Source organism: Podarcis muralis, chromosome 8 (assembly GCF_964188315.1).
Source record: "Podarcis muralis chromosome 8, rPodMur119.hap1.1, whole genome shotgun sequence".
Classification (NCBI taxonomy): Eukaryota; Metazoa; Chordata; class Lepidosauria; order Squamata; family Lacertidae; genus Podarcis; species Podarcis muralis.
Window position 1 is genome coordinate 88,432,590 of NC_135662.1, and position 20,394 is coordinate 88,452,983.

Here is a 20,394-nt window from a genome sequence, read left to right on the forward strand (position 1 = left end):
AATTGTGTGTCATATTGTAACGTCCAGATATCCCCAAGACCTCACACTTTTCATTTTTTTGGAAACTGACAAATATTTCCTTAAATGGACCCACAAGAAGGACCCATGCTAAGCATGCTGCAAAATCAGTGCCATCTTTTTATGCATTTAACCAGTAGTGGCCAGTGGGGGGGGGGGGAGGGTATGCCCCTGATACTGGCATCGCTGCAGCTCCCATGGCAGAGCCAGCCTGGTGCTCCTGACCTCAACACCACTCTGATGCCAACCTGCAGCAGCATCAAGTGTTGGGAAGGAGGTCCCGCAGCTCAGCCATGCCACACTGGCTGCTACCACATTTCAATAAAAATGTTTGGTGGCCGTTTCCCGGTGTGTGGCTGCTGTCACATGCTGACAGCTTCTAGAAGCCACAGGTGAGAGCTGAGTGCAGGAGCGGGGGAGCAAAGGTGGACAAACTACCCCAGAAGGAGCATGACATGTCCCCCACCAGAGGTACTACCCCTCCTCTAAGACCCCAGACACCCCAAAAGATTGCAAAGATTGTTGCTTCTGGTGACTCATGTGACGGAAACCAAGCCCCTCCCCCATGAGTGCCATCATATGTGCCGCCTCCCCTCACACAGTCGCCAGTGCATAGGCATAAATGCAATGATATGTCTCCTCAATGCACTACATCACATACACACCCCAAAAACCCAAACAGATTCCCAAAAACCTAAGCAGATTTCTCTAATAAAGGCTCACACCTGTGAGGTCTTAAAAATTTTAAGTGTCAAGTTGTCAAAACTTGCGCTGTCAAAGTTGTTGCACCACAGCGCCCCTAGTGGCCACTCTGTGGTAGTAGCAGGCAATGCCACTGGTTTCAATGAATGAAACACCCCACTGTGCAATTGTAGCAAGCAGCACCACGGGATAGGGGCCACTCTATCTATTTAAACTGAAGCAATTAATCAAGCTTGTTTTGCTAGGGAAAGTTTGTATATATGAATATTTCGTAAATGATTTATTCTATAACATAAACCTCCAAAATTACCCCCACACACTTGTATTCTGGGAAACCTCTGCTGCCATAATCCCCTAAGTGTAAGATTCCCAGTACATTTCCAAGCACAATTCAAAGTGTTGGTGCTGGCCTTTAAAGCCCTAAACAGCCTCAACCCAGTAAACCTGAAGGAGCATCTCCACCCCCATCATTCAGCCCAGACACTGAGTTCCACCTCTGAGGGTTTTCTGGCGGTTCCCTCACTGCAAGAAGGGAACCAGGCAGAGGGCCTTCTTGGCAGTGGCACCCTCCCTGTGGAACACCCTCCCATCAGATGCCAAGGAGATAAAGAGCTACACAACTTTTAGAAGACCTTTGAAGACAGCCCTATATAGAGAAATGTTTAACATTTGATGTTTTATTATGTTTTCATATGTACTGAAAGCTGCCCAGTGTGGCTGGGGAAACCCAGCCAGATGGGCGGGTATCAATTGTTGTTGTTTGTTGTTTGTTGTTATGCAGGCTGCAGCTTGTCAGGGGAAGGATCTGGGCAGGGTTTCTCCAGCACAATGGTTCTTGGTGAAGATGATTGGGGAGGTGTATGGCAATGATTGCCCAGACTTTCCAATGAATAGGATGTACCAATCCTGTTGATTGCTCATGTTGTTATTTGAATGTAACTGTTTAGAAGGTTTCATGCAAATTCTGTCTGGAAAGGTGTAAGACTTATAATTCACAAAATGTTTGGTTTGACACATTGTGATATTGACCTATCTGACGTGCTGTAACCCCTTCTAATTTTGTGATGCACCTTTGACGTTTTCTGTGCCACAGATGCTTTGCTTATTGTTTTGTGGGAAATGTAAACCTTCAGAAGGCAGAACACCCTTTGGGTTCTCCTTTCTTTGCTTTTAGAGAGGTTGAGTCTTTGTCACGACTAATAAACGATCAAAGGCTTAACAGCCCACTTTGCTTATGGATTTATGCTTGGTTGTCTTTTCTGTTAGTCTTCTACTCTGACCAGGGAGCCTAGCTTCTAGCAAAAACCTCAGGACAGCGAGCCCCAATTTCGTGTTGCAATGGAAAGCAAATTGATAGCACTCACAATGGCAATGCTAACTTCCATCATTATTTCTGACTGAGTTTACAGTAGGTTGCTAAGAGCCAGGGACTCACTTGTTCCTAAGATCCAGCCTGGCTCCACATGAAGCATCTCAGTTGCCCCCATGGATGTCAGTTGAATTTGCAATCTAATGTGCAACATGGCTCTTCCATGACTGTAGCTCAAGCAGCCTGACGTGAATATATACAGATTGGGGGGGTGGGGGTGGGAGAGAGCCCAGCAGTCTTAGCTGTTACTCAAGGGGACCAACTGAAATGAATGAACCTAAGTTATGTCCATCAATTTCAATGGGTCTACTCTGAGTACAACTTAGCTGACTGCCATCCATTTCTAGCTGAATAGAAGTCACAGGTTTGGAGAAAGGCTGATCCACACATTGCATTCTCCATGTGTGACCACAGATAGCTTTGGACAGGTTGCATGGAGCAAATTTTGAATGTCTGAATAAGCACTTAGACGTTTTCTGATCTCAGCAAGGTAAGAAAACATTGCAAAAAGCATGTCTTACATATTTAAAGACCTAATAGGTTGCAGTTCTCTTTGTGCATTGTTGCTAGAGATGTGATCGCTTTCTTTCAAGTTCTTTCTCCATATAGCTCTGGTACCAAAGGGGGAGAAATTGGGTTCCATTTGCTTTTTAATGTAAACTGTCTTATTTTCATTTTTCAAACCAATATATGAATATGAAATGCAACCACCTTTCAAAATCTAATTTCCTTGGTTTCATTAATTTTAAAATTTGGTAAAATTGAACACTGGCATGATGTCAGACATGCCTGTGATTTTAGCCACATCTTGCCAGGCATGTGTGACACCATGAGAGTTTTCAGTTTTACCCAATTTTCCAAACTAGTGAAAAATTGGATATGAACTTGCTTCCAACTAAAATGTTGGAAAGTCAGTGTTGTTGAAAGGTCACTAGGCAGCACTGAAATCGGTAGCTAGACGTGCTCCTTTTCTGTTGCCAGTGGTTTGCCCACCTATTGTGTTTTTTATAGAAGTGAGACACTGTTCTTTTCCAGGGGGTTTGTGAGAAATGTGCTACCCCTGTGGGTTCAGCCTGTCAGCTGTGGTCATTCTCCCCCAAGCACATTTTCTGATTATTAAAAATGCATGATGTGCTAAGGCCCGCAGTTCCTTTTTTTTTCTGCACCTAAAAGATCTGCTCCCCCAAAGTATTGAAAAATTTAACACCTTACTGGCAGAATGTGTTCAGAAGATCAGTTGGTGAGTCTGCGCTAGCACTTTCAGAGGTTTTGTTATTTCTTAAAATGACCAATTTGGGTATACATCAGAAGATCTGTCTGTGGGTAAGGAATTTCCTGACTGATAGGCCGCAGACAGTGAGAATGGGACCTTACTATTCTTCTACTCTAGTATTAAGCACAGGAGCCCCTCAGGGATGTGTGCTAAGTCCCTTTCTCTATTCCCTGTACACATTTGATTGTACCCCACTGTATAAGTCCAACACAATCATCAAATTTGCGGATGATACAACAGTGGTGGGGCTCATTAGTGAGAACGATGAGACTGCTTATAGGAAAGAAGTACAGGGGTTAATTCAATGGTGTAAAGAAAACAATCTTATGCTTAACACCAAAAAAACCAAAGAACTCATAATTGACTTTAGGAGAAAGAAAAGTGTATTTTTACCATTGCACATAAATGGCGAGGAGGTGGAGAGGGTTGGTAGTTTTAAATACCTGGGCATTTATATCTCTGAGGACCTCTCATGGACTGCAAATATTAATATGGTTGTGAGGAAGGTGCAGGGGAGGTTGTATTTCCTGAGAATGCTCAGGGGACTGAATCTATCTCAGCACCTACTTCTGTCCTATTATCACAGTACCATCGAGAGTGTCTTAACCTATAGTATATTATTGTGGTATGGGAGCAGCTCTGAAACGGATAAAAAAAGCTTTACAGAGAATAATTAAAATTGCCCAGAATGTTATTGGGCTCCAACTACCAACCCTGGATGAGATCTTCACGTCTCGCACTTTGAAGAAGTCACACAATATCCTGAGAGATCCCACCCATCCTGCTCACAACTTCTTTGAACTGTTGCCTTCGGGCAGAAGATATAGGACAATGAAAACACGAACCACACGCCTTCTGAATAGTTTCTATCCAAGAACTCTGATTGCACTAAATAATGATCTCAGGGCCAGTTGCAAGAAATAGCAAGCAGGGAGTAGGAAGGAATGAGATAGGTTTTAGGTTATGTTATGCCTTTAATAGGTTATGTTATACTCTGGATTATGTTATGTTTTTATAGATTATGTCTGAATAGGATGAGAGTGTTGGAGATACGTGCAAATGTGTATGTGAACCCGGTCTTTGGGTGGGTGTTTGATTTTCGTTGTTGTGTATACTGTGTATATACGGACAATGACAATAAATTTATCTATCTATCTATCTATCTATCTATCTATCTATCTATCTATCTATCTAATATACTTAGTACAAAAGTCTTGTAGAGAAGGTTTCTGATGCTGATGCTTGTTCTGCACTGTCTTTCTCAAAGCTGCACACCTGCAGTGCTGTGACTAGTAGGTTTCCTGGCCAGAGGTTGTTGGCTATACAACAGGCCATCTCTTGCTGTAAAAAGAAATATAAGCCCCCAAATGTATCTTGTGCATTGCACTCTCTCATCTTGACCACAATGCCCTCTTCTCTGTTCATCTTTTCGTGTGTTGCCCTACGTTTTCTTCCATGCCAAATTCACAGTATATTCTCATTTTTGTTTGAAGGAGAAAAGAATATGATTTCTCAAAAGGCAAATAATTATAGCAAATTGGACTCTGCTGCCTGTCAAACTTATAATAGCCGGAGAGCTGTAAGACTCTGCCAAGCAAAGGTGATGATCTGATTTACATTCCCAAATTCAATTCAGATCAATCCCCAAAGGCAATTTTGACTTAAGCAATACTTCAGAGGGATAAAGGGGGAGTTCCAATCCTACAACAAAGAGTGTTGAGAGCTATGATATGCCACTTGGGATTTCAAAATGCTTTTAATCCAGGGGAAGGAAACCTTAACATTTCCAAAATAGTATCATGGAACATGATAGGGGTGACTTAATACAATTGTAGATGGAAAGCAAGTAGAACATTTAACTGAATTCCATATTATACTCCTCTGGCAGACAAGGATTTTATAGTCAAATTGGATTTCTCCTCAGGGGCATGTAACTTTTAAAACATCAGCTCTTGCATCAGTCAGGAAATTAATATGAACATAAAGCAATCCTGCCAGCTCCCATAGTTTTGTCACTATAGGCACACAAAGTTGGTATAAACAACCACATTTTGGGAGGGTGTGTGTGGAATCTATAAGGTCTCTCTCTCTCTCTCTTCCAAAATTCTCAAAGTAATCATCTGCCAAAGATTTATTACTTTGGTAATATTTACTATATGCCGTATGCTGCTGGGGAACTAGTTGTCTCCAGCAAGGAAAGGGTTTAGATGGGGAGAAAACTAGCTGAGGAATCCATTATTCAGAATGCTTGTTACTTCCAGCCATGGCCCTGTGTTTAAGAATGAGTTGGCTGAACGGGAAATTGGTGGGTGGTGGTGGTTAAGTAGGTCATACGGTTCAAAATGGTTCAATGGATCAATTTGAAACTTGGCAGTATAGAAGAGGTAAGTTTGAGGATGCCAGATTTCAAGCAGAAAGGATGACAAAATTGGTTATTTTAAGAGATTATTTACATGGTTTACATTGAGGGAAAGTAATTTCTGTCTGCCCAAGAGCCCCACTCTCCCCCAGTGCCAATTCTAAGTCATGTAAAGAACTCAAGTTGGAGTAAAAACAAGAAAAGATTTGGGCAGCTTGATGATATGTTTTAAAATATATTAAAAACAAAAACCTGTAACAGGGTACAGTGGTACCTCGCAAGACGAATGCCTCGCAAGACAAAAAACTCGCTAGACGAAAGGGTTTTTTGTTTTTTGAGCTGCTTCGCAAGACGATTTTCCCTATGGGCTTGCTTCACAAGATGGAAACGTCTTGCAAGTTTGTTTCCTTTTTCTTAACACCATTAATACAGTTGCGACTTGACTTCGAGGAGCAACTCATAGAACACTGTGTGGTAGCCTTTTTTGAGGTTTTAAAAGACTTTGGTGATTTTTGAAGCTTTTCCAAAGCTTTCACGACACCGTGCTTTGCAAGATGAAAAAAATCGCAAGACGACAAAACTCGCGGAACGAATTAATTTCGTCTTGCGAGGCACCACTGTAAACATTTTCTGGTCTGGAAATACTATCGTGGGGAAAGCATCACATTGATATTCTGTTTGTCAGACCTCTTATTGCTTGTGTGTGGCCTTTGATTTATTTTTGCATCCTTCACCTCCATCGCAAAAGGGCACAAATATCCACATAACAGCATATAAGTTTCACGCAAATTTGTGTGTTTTGTGAATGCAGCAGAAATCCCAATTCACATAGGCACACAAAATCCTGATGGCACTCCTGTTCAAAAGTATATTGTAAAGTTGTTGCAAGGTCTTCATTTCATAGGGAAGGAAACCATCTGTTTCTTGTAAAACTAAACCGGTGGTGCAACTGCAGTGGAGTAAAGGGCAAAGACATTGAATATGTGCATTTGCCAAAGTGATTTTTGGAAGCTGGGTATGTTTGGCCTGGAAAAGAGGAGGCTGAGAGGAGATAGGAGAGCCATCTTCAACTATCTCAAGGGGCATCACATGGAAGAGGGAACAAGCTTGTTTTCTCCTGCTCTGGAGGGGAGGACTCAAACCAGTGGCTTCAAATTACAAGAAAGGAGATTCCAACTAAATACGAGGGAAAACTTTCTGACAGTCAGAGCTGCTTGACAGTGTAACGGTCTCCCTCAGGAAGTTGTGGACTCTCCTGCCTTGGAGGTTCGTTTTGAAGCAGAGGTTGGATGGCCAACTCTCATGGATGCTTTAGTTGGGATTCCTGCATTGTGTGGGGTTGGACTAGATGACACCTGGGTCCCTTCCAGCTCTAAGATTCTATGGTTCTCTTAGGGTCCCTTTTATAAAATATAGAATTTCAATGGCACTTGTGGGTATTCCCAGGCATGCGAGAACAGAATCCCTGTGCTAGGAAACTGAACCCTGCAACATTCCTCAGCTTTCCTGAGTGAGGGACTTTCCTCACTCAGCCCAACTCACCCAATTGATAAATGTCGGCTCATCCTGAGCTTGGCAGCAGCAGCAGCACTAACAGGGGAAATAGGGACATTCTGGGATCAATCCAGAGGCCAGGGTGGCTTTCGTAATTCCAGGACTGGCCCTGGAAAATCAGGACAAAAGATTCCAGACCTTTGGGTAATATAGGTCCAGTGTGGAGTGGATCTTCAGTACATGATCTGTTCAGGCATTATGTCTTTACAGTATATGAGCCACACCACTAAAAATGGTGAATTGGTACCAATTGGTGCTGGATAAAGTTGAATGTGTGTGTGTGTTTTTTGTGTTGTTGTTTTTTGCAAGATTTATACCTCAATAGTTAGAATATAGGTGGTAATCTTGCAGTTTTCACTGTCTTACATATTTTCAGTGATGCTAAAGTTGGTGCCCATTTCCTTATGTGACAAAGAGCCAAACTAATAGCCTCAATAGTTTATTTGATCCTACACCAGAAAATGTGAATTATAATACCCCATATCGTACCTTGCAATCACCTCTCCCCTTCAAGATACATTATTGTTTGCTGGGATAAAGATTGTTGTTCTTGAGCACTTCAGTGCTTGATGACCTCAGCCTGCTGCTATGAATTAGAGAACTGTAGCTTTGCACCCCAAAAGAAGCGCCAGGCCACCCCCAAACGATACTTCCACAGCACCAGGGGATTGTCTCCTATGACATTCCATAGAGTTTTATCTCACCCACTGCTTCCTTTTTCTGCAAGGCATAGTCATTGCCCAAGTCAGCCCAAGACATTTTGGCACCTAAGGCGAACCGCAAAATGGTGGTGCCACACCCACAAACACCCAGGTGGCGTTGGAGGGTGCTGCTGAGGAGGAGGCAGATCTGGCCTCCAAGGAGTGCGCCACAGCCATCAGTGCTACTGCAGCAGCGGCAGCAGGCAATGCATTCCTTGGAGGCCAGATCTGCTGCCCCCGTGATCCTGCTGCCTGAGGCAGTTGCCTCACTTTGCCTCATGGGTGGACCGACCCTGGTCACTGCCCTCCATGACAGTAATGGCCACAGCTGCCACAAATGTTCAGGGGAACTGTAGCTTTGCTCCTCCAAATAAGCATTGGGTCACTTCCCAAAGACAGCCCTGCATAGTGTGCACGTTTGCAAGGGAGCCCTGCAAGAGGAGAAACATCTGGCATGGGGGATTTGAAGCTGAGGAGCAGTGCAGTTCCCTGCAGTTCCCTGTTCAAAATCACATTCTCCAGTAGCCAGTTTTCTTAGCCAATGCATCTTGTCACACCATTGTTGCACACTTGAGTGCTCTTGTGCCACCGAAAGGTCAGTTCCCCTTACTCTCAGTTGCCACATAGTACAGCTCATAACATGCCCCTCATTCATTTCCACTGTGTAAATGCAAATAGGACCAAGAATGTTTATTGTACTACTGCATTATAGGACTCAAAAAGTTGATTGCATTCTACCTAATATGGAAATTTTCATTTGCTTCTAATCGGGCTCCCTCATTAACTATTCTTCTAAAATGTCAACCTGGCAGCCTTTCAAGTGGGAAATTGATTTCTTTTGTTTTATGTTTTTTTAAAATAGCAAAAGGCTGATCTTCAGGCTGGGCTATTTATCTGGAAGATGCTCCAGAGGTGAAAACTAGACTGTCACATTTATCTCACAGTTTCAGCAATACTCAGTTATTGCTACAGTCAGTTCCCTGGGCGTATACGTCTGAGAGTTAAAAACAAAAAACCGGAAAAGAGAATGAGAATATACACATTCCCTTTAGCACAGCTTTTGAAGGGAATCTGCATAAAATGTTTCCTCTAATTTCCCTTTCTGTGCCTAAATAAAAAACACTATTTTTGTGTATAACACTCAGTCGCTTGAAGTCACCCTAATATAGATAAGCACATTTATCCTTGCCCTTATAATAGAATCTGTTATTAAATTGATGGCAGCAGATGGCCGTATTGTTGCAACGTGAAGATGTTCCCATATGCTGTTATGATAAAATGGTGGTTTGTTGTTGTATCTCCACAGGCTTATGGAAGAGTGGCAGTACTGTATTTCTCAAGCCTAGTGAAGCACAGGAACCTTCTGTGTACCAAGACAGACTATTCCAGCTGAGTTTTGTCTGCAGTGATGGGCAGGTGTCAGACTTGTAGGATCTACTTTGTTTTCTTCCCTAGAACCTTGAGATCTATTAGCCCAACGCATTTAATAGACCCCTAGATCCAGAACTCCATAGTAAGAGGTGCTTCCATCGCCCCATTTAAATATTTAGAGGCCTAGGAGGGGGTGGGGTTGAGGAGGCAAGCATTCACGTTTTTCTCTTTTCACCAGATGACACAGTTGTGTAGAGGACTGGAAAAGATAAGCCTGATGCAAGGTGTATTGACATAAGCAGTGATAAAGAGAATATTGTTTAGCTCTTGGAGATAGTTGTACACCCTTTAAGCCAAATATTCAAAACAACCAGTAGGGGTTGAGAGGTGGCATGGAACAATTTGCCTTAGGTACAAATTGACTTTATTCGTCTTGAGCAATTTTAGCCTTCAATGTGATGCCACCTTTGCCCCGTCAAAGCCTTTGGATGAATGCCAAGTTAAAATAGAAATTGAGATTAGTCTATTCAGCTACAAATATTTTATTGTCAATCACCATCACTATTTTGAATGACAGTGTGTGTAACTGAATGTTGTATTAACACAACAATTAACACAAAAATACAGTTTTTCATTTACCTGGGTAATAATTATTTGTTAATTGGAATACTTAAAATGCCAGTTTTTTCTGTCCTTACTGAGACTTTCAAAGTGGCCGACAATCACCATAAAAAAATCTACCAATAAAACAAAAACAGCGACAGCAGTCTTTAAGCAAAAGCAATCTGCCCCCCAAAAAGGAGAAAACTTCATTAATTTACTGAGTAAATAGCTGTCTAAACAACAGTGTCTTAACAGCAGAAAGGGCTGGGAAGTTCAGAGCCTGGGTGCCACTGCTTTCTCTCTGCCTCGGAGGGCCGTGGGGCGTGGAGCAGACCTCCCCGATGACCCAAGCATGTGGGTGGACTCATGTGGAGAAGGTGGGCCTTTATATATCCTGCTCTGGAACGCTTTAAGCCAGGGGCCAGTAACCTTCTTCAGCCGTGGGCTGGTCCACCATCCCTCAGACCACGTGGTGGGATGGACTATATTTTGAAAAAAATAATGAACGAATTCCTATGCCCCACAAATAACCCAGAGATGCATTTTAAATAAGAGCACACATTCTCCTCATGTAAAAACACGCTGAATTCTGGACCATCCGTGAGCCGGATTGAGAAGGCGATTGGGCCACATCCGGGTCCCCAGGCCTTAGGTTGCCTACCCCTGGTTTAAGCCTTTAAAGGTTGAAAGCAGCACTTTGCATTGGGCCCAGAAACAACTGAATTGAAACTGGTTTGGTTTTGTCTGATAGTTTGAATCTTGCCAGCGTTCTTACTGTGGTATTTGGCATTCAACTGAAGTTTACATTCTTCAAAGGCAGCCCCACATACAGTTAGAAGTTATGTATAGCTAGATCTTGCTGGGATGCTACTAAGGCAGGCAGTAAAATATATAAGAAATCAACCTTTTCATTATAAATACTTTCGGGGGGGGGGGGGGAGGAAATTGATCCTTTGCTTGCACATTTTGAAATGTAAGCATGGTTTCAGCATAATTTTTGAAGATGCTCTTTTATTAAGCTTATTTGTGATACTTCTTCTTTCCCCCGATATAAATAAGCTTGCTTCTTACTCTTCTATCAGCTACAGTGGTACCTCTGGTTACGAACTTAATTCGTTCCAGAGGTCCATTCTTAACCTGAAACCGTTCTTAACCTGAGCTACCACTTTAGCTAATGGGGTCTCCCCCCCGCCACCGCACAATTTCTGTTCTCATCCTGAGGTAAAGTTCTTAACCTGAGGTACTACTTCTGGGTTAGCGGAGTCTGTAACCCGAAGTGTCTGTAACCCGAGGTGTTTGTAAGCCAAGGTACCACTGCATAAAGATTTTTCTAGCATCCATCTCCATGTATTTTGTATGAAAAGGAAGCTACCAAATGTGACAATGTAACCTACATTCTTTTTCTTACCTTCTGAATTTTTGCATTATTGTTTTCAGTGACTGCTTTCTATGAACAAATGAACAAACAATTGATGTGAGTTGTCATGACATGATGTGCCTGGGGCACTTTGATCAGTCGTAATTTTGTAGACCAGCCATGACCTTCCTACCCTGTTGTCATCTTCTTCTCTTTAGAGAAATGATGTCCGATGCCACAGTGGCACATGCACCCGGGGCTATTATTTAGAGGCTGCCATAAGCATTGCTAATTACAGTAATTACTTTGGCCACAATCCAGCCAAAGTTAAGCACTTTTAAGTCCCATTGATTTCAAATCAAAACTAAGTGCCAGCATTTAAATCAATGAGTTTGAATGTGATGTTTTCACACACAAAGTAACACCCGGAAGTGTCTAATCGAATCTGTCTGAGGTTACATGAAGGCAAGCAAATTACTCTATAAATGTTAGATTTACCCAGTCTGTATGGAAATAACTTTTATAAAAAGACCAGGACAGCACAGAGAAACTACTGAGGTGACAGATGTGACTGGAGCACTTGATCTCCCGTATTTGGGCAGAAAACCAAATATTTAGACTCTGTTATACTATACGGCGTTTCCGTGCGCTGCTTTGGTTCGCCAGAAGCAGCTTAGTCATTCTGGCCACATGACCCGGAAGCTGTACACCGGCTCCCTCGGCCAATAAAGCGAGATGAGCGCCGCAACTCCAGAGTCGTCCACAACTGGACCTAATGGTCAGGGGTCCCTTTACCTTTACCTTATACTGCTCATTAGACTTTGGCTGTGTGGCTTTGTTTGAGACAGAAATATGGGGAAATGATTTTTTTCCTCTTTTGTATAGAACTTTTAAAATTTCCTAATCAGTAAAGAAGCTGTACTTTGCTGCTTTTAAACATATGTATAGGAGCATGAACAGTGGGGGATCAGATAAAACATAGTTGATATAGCCAACACTAATGCCATGTTAGTTTTTTAAAAAATCATTTTGGGTGTATTCTGGAAGCACCCATTGCCTCATTCAGTTCTGACATCTCTATGTACAAAAGTACATTACATCCACAGCGTTCCCCTGCTTGTTCCACCAAGCTTGTAACTCTTATCAAAAAGAGACATGAGATTCATCTGGCATGACTTGTTTGGGGAACTATAAAATAAGTAATTGCTTCCTCCTAACATTTTCTTGTCTCTGTTGCTTGCATTCTTCTAAAATACAGACCTCACAATGGATTCTTTGTTCTGGTTCCACTCAGCTCCCCCTCCCCATAAGGCACGTCTGGTCCTTGAATTGTGCATTGTGCAAGGGAGGGGGCCCTTGATTTGCGATGGCCATGGTGAGGGGATGCGGAGGCCAGTCCCATTTGGTGGAGCAGGTGGGAATGGCGACTCTTTGCCTTGCTCTCTTCTGCCCCCTTCCTTCTCACAGCTGGGTTTCCTACTCCCAGACCCACTAATGATATGAGGGAAACAGACAAAACTTTTAGGCATTTTGGTATAGATCAGGCATGTCCAACAGGTAGATCGTGATCTACTCGTACATTGCGTGGTGTTCCTGGTAGATCCTGGTTGACCTCTGGCTCCTCAGCGATTTCCTTACAAAAAAGCAAAAAAAGCAAAAAAAACCCCACCAACTTTGGCTTCCTAAAAAAGCTCCACAACTTTGGGTAGATCACTGCCAGTTTTTTTATACTGTGAGTAGATCACAGTCTATCGGGAGTTGGACGTCCCTGGTATAGATGAATACTGTTCACATGGAATCATATCTGCAGCCAGTGGCGTAGCACTCGCACTCGCAGCTCTCTGCCCCTACCTGGCTCGCTCACTCTCTCTCACTGCAGTGCTGGCTGTGCGAATCCGATCTGAGCCGCTGGGTCGCCGCCCACTGTGGAGGGGGGGGCGGTGCCAGGCATGCGGTGCGGAGGGGTTAGGGGGCGCAAATTACTTGCCTTGCCCCGGGTGCTGACAACCCACACTACGCCACTGCCTGCAGCGTCTTATCCAAGGAGGCACACAAAATTAATATGCACGCAATGTGAATTTTCCAGTAGCCAAAAACTAGAAGGTGTAAATTCTGTTGCATTACGTTTTATGGTTTTTTATATTATAAGACATTTCTACATACCACCTGCTACATAGAACATATGCTGACAGTGTACAAAAATAAGCTCATAATTTGGTAACGCTCCCAAATTAACAGCAGTTGCATGATATTTCTTTCACGTAGTAATTAAAAACCACAGCAGAGTACTTCTGGAATGTGAAATTGCATAATAGTATGGGATAGAGGCTAGAACAATACAGAGGGAAATTTAATGCTGCCATCTCCAGGTAGCACATAGAATAGCATATGTCAACTGAGATCAATTTACCTAAATTCATGTTTTTAATGAGTAATGGAGTGAACAGACTCCTCCATACGGTTATATACACGGGTGCACTGCCATGTAGAGAGACTAGTGTACACTGGATGTGTATGCAGGAAGTCAATAGCCATTTCCGTGATCACAATGGCTGAGGTGAGTGTGGCAGGGATGAGGGCTGCATGTACAGACTCATCCCACCTCCGTTTTGCCTGCTGCTTTCCCCTGGGGAAACCCATGGCTTAGTGCTGAATCAGAACAAATGGCAACCAGGTTTGTCTCAGATTGCTGTTTGTTCCGATTTAGCACTAAAGAGCAGGTTTTCCAGGGGAAAGCGATAGGGCAGAGACAAAATCATTTGGCACAAGACAAGCGGAAGTGTGAATGAGCCCTGACTCACCCTAGACTTTCTCCATGTACCTGTTACCCACTTACACAATCACACGGAGAAATCTGAAAGAAAAAACTGGCTACTAATATATGAAGAGCAGAATGCCACTGTATATTGGTACATTTCTTATCACAGAAACCTGGTTAGCAGGAGAATTTTATATTATTACAAATCTGACAAGTTACTCCTCTTTCTGTTGTATTGCAAATGTCCTTGGCAGTTCGTTGTATAGGTGCAAGCAAGGTTGGTATGTTTTTGGTGTGTCAAAAGGATGTGGACAGGAATCTCTAAACATTATGGATTTCCTTCTTCATGTTTTGATATGCCGCATTTTCATTTCATGCACATTTCTTTTGGTGGTACATGGACATTTCATTGGAAAGAGATGTAAAGCATCAAAGAACTTATCTGGCTTTGCTGCCAGACTACAGACTCTCAGTGAGCTCTGGAAATTTATCTGTGATTGGTTTTTCCAGGCGCAGTGGCCCACATGTCAGAATAGTTAGGAGTTGCTTGGTTGCAGGGGTGCCAACTTGAATAATAGGCCCAGGTAAGCCCCGCCCTGCATAATCAATCACATGATGTGGCACACACAGACACTATTTGAATGGCAATGCCCATCAACTTGGGGGGGGGGCGGCCCCCTCAAATATTTTTTTTGGGTGGGCTAAAGACTACTCAGCCCCTAGGAGTCGGCTCCTGTGCTTGGTTGCCAGTTCCTCTTTTGTATAGCTTCTAAATGTACAGGGTGAGTCTTTTAAAAGAGGCCCCGTGGAACATGTATACTCTGTATCCACAGAGGCTCTTTTAAAGGACTCACCCTGTAGCATAGCTTCTTCTTTATGGGGCTCAGTCCACTTCCACATGGAGTAGAGCACTGGAATGCATGCAGTCTGAATACCACCAAGCAGTGCTTATAGTCTTTCTATTTAAGCCTGTGTTGAGCAGACATGGGGTATAATTTAATTTCTGCATGATTTGCTTGTTAATTGAGCATTCTGCTTTCATTATATTTCCCTCCTAAACTGTTGTTACTAGGCTGCAACTCTTGGGAATTGGTGGGATAGAAAATGAACTCAATGAATAACTACAGTGGAACCTTGGTTCTTGAATGGCCTAGTTGACGAACAAATTGGCTCCCAAACGCGAAAAAACAGTAAGAGTTCTGGTTTTTGAATGTTTTTTGGAAGCTGAATGTCCGATGCGGCTTATGCTTGAGTGCAGGAAACTCCTGCAGCTAATTGGAAGCCGCGCCTTGGTTTTCGAACATTTTGGAAGTCGAATGGACTTCCGGAGCAGATTACGATCGAGAACCAAGGTACCACTGTAATTGTCTTCTAGAGTGAGCCCAGTTTACTCTGTTCTTTGCTGCTACTGGAAATCTTTTCTCCCACTATCAGAGGCTGATGGAAGCACGTAAACTGAGGATCCCTCTGTGCAGCACATGAATTTGGAACAGAACACCACAGTTGTGTTGTTATGAATCATGTTGGATCATGTGTAATTTGCACAGTGTTCTACAATCTTAATCTTACTGATTACTGCAACATTAGAGATAATGCAATATTCTAATTTTACAAATAATGAAAGGAAATTGAGAAATGGCAAATTGCCAGATAGTGAGCTAATTATGGTAATTCATATTAGGATTCCACCCCCTCCCAACTTGATCTCCTATTTAAGTCCAAAATCAATTTTAGTCTTTTCCTCTTAATATTGTAGTTCAGGCTCAAGGTAAGCCCTGATAATGAACACTAGGTATTTTCAGAGTATCCATTGCAGATATCCTGAAGTTGTAGCACTAGCCGACTCTGGCCTGATTTCATTGTTGCTCTTATTGCTGCAGCATGAACGGCAGCAAAACGCTTCTTTGCCATGCTCTTGGCCCCTTGCCGTATGTAGCGCTTAACATTCATAACATCTGACCGAAAAGGCATGATGTTGAATGTGTGAACACATTTAACATGCCTGATTTTTTCTTATAACAATAGCAGCTCTCTCTTCCTGCAGCCCCAAGAGGGATTGGAACCTCAGCTTTGTGGTAATGGAGTTAACTCTTACCTCCCTCTGCAGTCCTGCCAAAAACCCTTCCTCCAGAAGCTTCTATTAGCTCAGGGGTCAGCAAGGTTTACCTCGCCTGGGCCGGTTCACTCCAGCAGAGATCCCTCCGTGGGCTGCATTGCGTGTGCACACACCCGCAATTTCCGGTGTCTGCGTCTGCGCAGATGCAATTTCTAGCGCCGCAGAAGCGAGTCCCCACGCCACGCAGGTTTAGTGCAGCACGTGGGGACTTGCCAAGCGGGCGGCTCGGTTTGGGGGCGGCTCGTGGGCCCCCATGGGCTGCTTGTGGCCCATGGGCCTTAGGTTGCCTACTCCTGTATTACCTCCAGGAGGCAAGCATGTTGGGACCGTTGCACGCGTTAAATGGTTAACCTGTCCCCCCTCTCTGTGTGCTGCAGTCCCAGCCCTGATTGAATGTCCTTGCAGCTTGCTATTGCTAAAATAAGCAACAGCTGCTGTGTGCATTTGCATGCTTACATCACACCTGTTTGGACCCACAGTCCACATGCCAGAGAATCACTTGGGGCATCTCTACACTCGTGCATTCAGTCATAGGGGTTGCAGCCACGGCCCCCTCCCCTCCCCTCAAATAAGTATGGATATTCTGCTACCTATGTTGCCTGCAGCTCCGCAACCCTGCAGGGATTCTTCAGCAGCAGCCACGCTGCACAATAATGTGATAATCTGACCTTTGGCTCTGTGAGGAGGGGGGAGTCTTCAGTGGTTTTGCTTACACACAGAATGTATCTTGAACTAATTTGTTCACCTCACCGTGTTATTTCATAATCCATGGTACAACAGCCTTTCAGTCTCCTCTGAAATGTCACTTGTGGACAGTGAGTGACACTGTTACTCACACTTGAGTTGAAAACAGCTAATTCTGGATCTGCAGTTAGTGGATACAGTCTAGTTCCAAGCAAAATCTGGAGTGGATTGTCATCTGGCTTGTGTGCAAACTGGCGGGTGAGGGGGAGCAGGCTGGCTGAGCTGCCAAGCCCCAGCCCTGCTGGCAGGTCACCTTTTACAGCACTCAATGGGTTTGAGGATGAAGGCCAGGCATAGGGGGCCTCCCCTGCTTCAGGGCCCCCCAGGACATTGCTGCTTGGCTGTTAGCACATGGAAATTATAAATGCCTGAATAGGTCTGCCAGTGGGAACCGTGAAAGGTACTGCAGAGTGGCCCCAGTAGGATCCCTGCATGAGGCGATTCCTCTTGCAGAATTCAGTTAGTTTCTTTATGCAGTTTGCAGTGAATTGTGATCTAGACAAATCATTGACTGCTGACTCTCACCACCACTAGAGATTTACCATGTACATGTTGACATTTTTTAGATTATGAGCACATGGGCAAAGAATTGTCATTTTAAAATGTATTGTATCGCTCAGTAAGGAAAATACTGTCTTAGGAAGCAGCTTTGCAGCATTAATGGTAGTATTAGGAAGATTAGTTCTTTCCAACATTTTATTATCCCCTCCTCCTTCCAACTGCAGTCCTTGCCCCCCCCCCCCTTATTTTGCTGCCTCCTTCCAAACATCTTGTGCCAGTTGTGATATGATCACTGATAAAGCACGAGGGTAATTCTGGTTCTAGGCTGCAACCCCACTAGGGAATAAGCACCGTAGAACAAAATGGAACTTTATTTTGAGTTACATTTATATGATTGTGCTATAAAAGTCCCTTATCGTCTTCAGGGGATTCTGGGAATTGTAGTTCTATGGAGAAGTAGCATAGGGGATCGTAAAAACAGAATTCCTACATCATCATCCTACAAATCCTAGGTTGTTGTTTTTTAGGAAAAGCCATGGGAGTTGAAGTGGCATAAAACCAATGGTTATAACTGTAGCTTATATGACCTGTCCTAAAGGAATTATCATTAAATGGCTGATATAGTTCTTCTTTTGGTTTCTGGACCAGTTGGAAGGAAGATTGAGCTGAATCAGCTCAGTACATGTCTGCCTATTTTCCGCTCCTACATTTCTTTGCCTTTTAATAAGATGAAAAAGATTCCTGTAGGTAGTACAAGAGTCTGCTAATCTGCTGTTCTTTTCTTTTGTAGATAATTCTTGTAAGTTCTTCCCATAATGACCTGGATCAGAGTCTTTTTATTAGCACAGATGAAGGAGCAACTTTTCAAAAGCAGCCTATTAATTTCTTTGTGGAAACCCTGATTTTTCATCCAAAGCAGGAGGATAAAGTGCTTGCCTACACCAAGGAAGGACAGGTAAGAAGGGTCAAGCGGTCATTTGACATTTCTGAAATGTTATACCAAAATAAGTTCTAACCACTTTAGAGGAATAGTATTCAGATAAGGTTGACATTATTTAGCAATGGAAAATTATTATTCAGGTCATTCAGTGTAGGCTGTACCCTACACACATCCATATCATACTATTCTTCAACAGCTAGTGTTTCACAGCTGAATAACTGAACAGAGTCCATTGAACAGCATTGGGTCTGAGATGACACCAGCCAGTAAGGAAGTGATATTAGGCATATGAAAGTCATGACGATGAATGTACATGTGTGAACCATTCTGTTATGCTATGATTATTTATATGACTCTGAATGTTGCTTCCTTTTTGGTCATGTTTTGTTGATATTTAAACAAATTGAAATGAACTAAGGGATGGCAGCCAGAAATTTGATCACCTGGACAGCTCACTCGCATATTACTTCCAGCCTTGAAAATTCATTTGCCTATGCTTATTGTACTTTGTAAGAAGGATTAAATAAAAACTGTACTAACATGTTCTGCTTTTATTATATTTTAAGCTTTATGCATCTCTTGACTTGGGGACAAAATGGACACTCCTGCAGGATCACGTGTCAAAAGACCATATATTTTGGTAAGAAACATAATGTTGGTCTCCAGAAATTAGAGTTAAGGCAGATCTTTTGTTGGTTTGTTAGTGTGGTTTGATGAAAGCTATCCTACTCCAGGGCCGGGGAATCCTTGGCCCTCCATATATTATTGGACTCCCATTAGCCCCAGCCAGCATGGCCAGTGTTCAAGGATTCAGGGAACTGGCAGTCCAGCAACTTCTGGAAGGCTAATACAATTGAGTGACCTGTGGTTTCTGTAGACATGGTAGAACAAATAGATGCAACTAGTCCTGCTTCTTCAATGGCCCACTCTTCAATGGTGTCACCCTCATCCACTGATTTGGTAGCAGCATGTGAGCTCTGATTTAGACAAAGAACTTGCATATTCCAAAGGCTTTCCAATTCATTGCAACAAAGCAGAAAATTTTGCACCTGCAGATCTGATCCCTGTGTCAAAGGTAACTGAGAAACCTCCTCAGCTCCACTAAACACTAGATAATAGATAATATACTTATCTTTTATATATTTGATTCCACAATCGGATCCAGTTATTTCAGTATAATTCCTTGAATCACTACTTTTAAGTTTTATGTGACAAAACCCAATCAAACTACCATTTTTGTAAGGAGGATTCATATACAGTAGCACATTAATGGATGAAAAATGAATGTGGGAAGTATAGAACACACCAAAACATATATCAGGGCACAGGTCACTTGGAAAAAATAATATTGTGTGCAAAGTTGGAGGTGGCCACTGCTGGCTTTGTAAAAAAAATATAAGTGAGACTTCTATCACATGTGCCCTAAGGCAAAAAGCTTTTGGTATATGGCAGAAGTGGGGATGGTCAGGCCCAATAACCCTCTTGACTTCTCTCTTTGGCCCTTGAGACTCTCCCCCTGCCCCCTCATGGGCCCTTCTTTCCACCCTGAGTGGGTTTGCCTGGCTGGAACAAACTCTGATGATGCTTCTCGCTTGCCTGGATGTAGGATGGAGAGCAGTGTATTAGTGTGTGTAGAAACTAACTGGTTTCCACTTCTGCCTCAGCTGATGACGACTGATCGTTCCAGTCCTCCAGGGCTGAAGAGAGGCTTGGACAAAAAGGAGGAGGGTAAGGAGGCCATAAAGCCCCCTGAACCTCCTCAATAGGAATTGGGGAGACTAAGATTCCTGCAGGTCCCTGTGTTGCCTGGGTTTGTCCCTGTGGGGGCAGGCAGGAGGAAGTGCTGGGTGAGAGCTTCTCCATTGTCTGCCTCAGTGCCTGGTAGATCTCCTCTTCGAATTTTGGCTAACTTGAATAAAAGTTAAAAAGGCGCTCTCTGGGCAACATATTGAAGGGATGCCACAAGCAAATCAGCTGCCGGCTCAGAGGATTGGGACTATGAAGGTATTCATTTGATATTTCAATGAC

At 43.2% G+C, this 20,394-nt stretch overlaps 1 protein-coding gene across 2 annotated transcripts in view; it reads left to right on the plus strand.

The window, feature by feature from the left end:
- Positions 1-20,394, plus strand: part of SORCS2 (sortilin related VPS10 domain containing receptor 2) — a 130,862-nt gene that overhangs the window by 42,134 nt on the left and 68,334 nt on the right. For both annotated transcript variants that reach the window (XM_077933535.1, XM_077933534.1), the window contains exons 4-5: positions 18,217-18,381; positions 18,933-19,006. In XM_077933535.1, the coding sequence (XP_077789661.1) occupies positions 18,217-18,381; positions 18,933-19,006 (239 nt within the window). The remainder of the gene's footprint in view (positions 1-18,216; positions 18,382-18,932; positions 19,007-20,394) is intronic.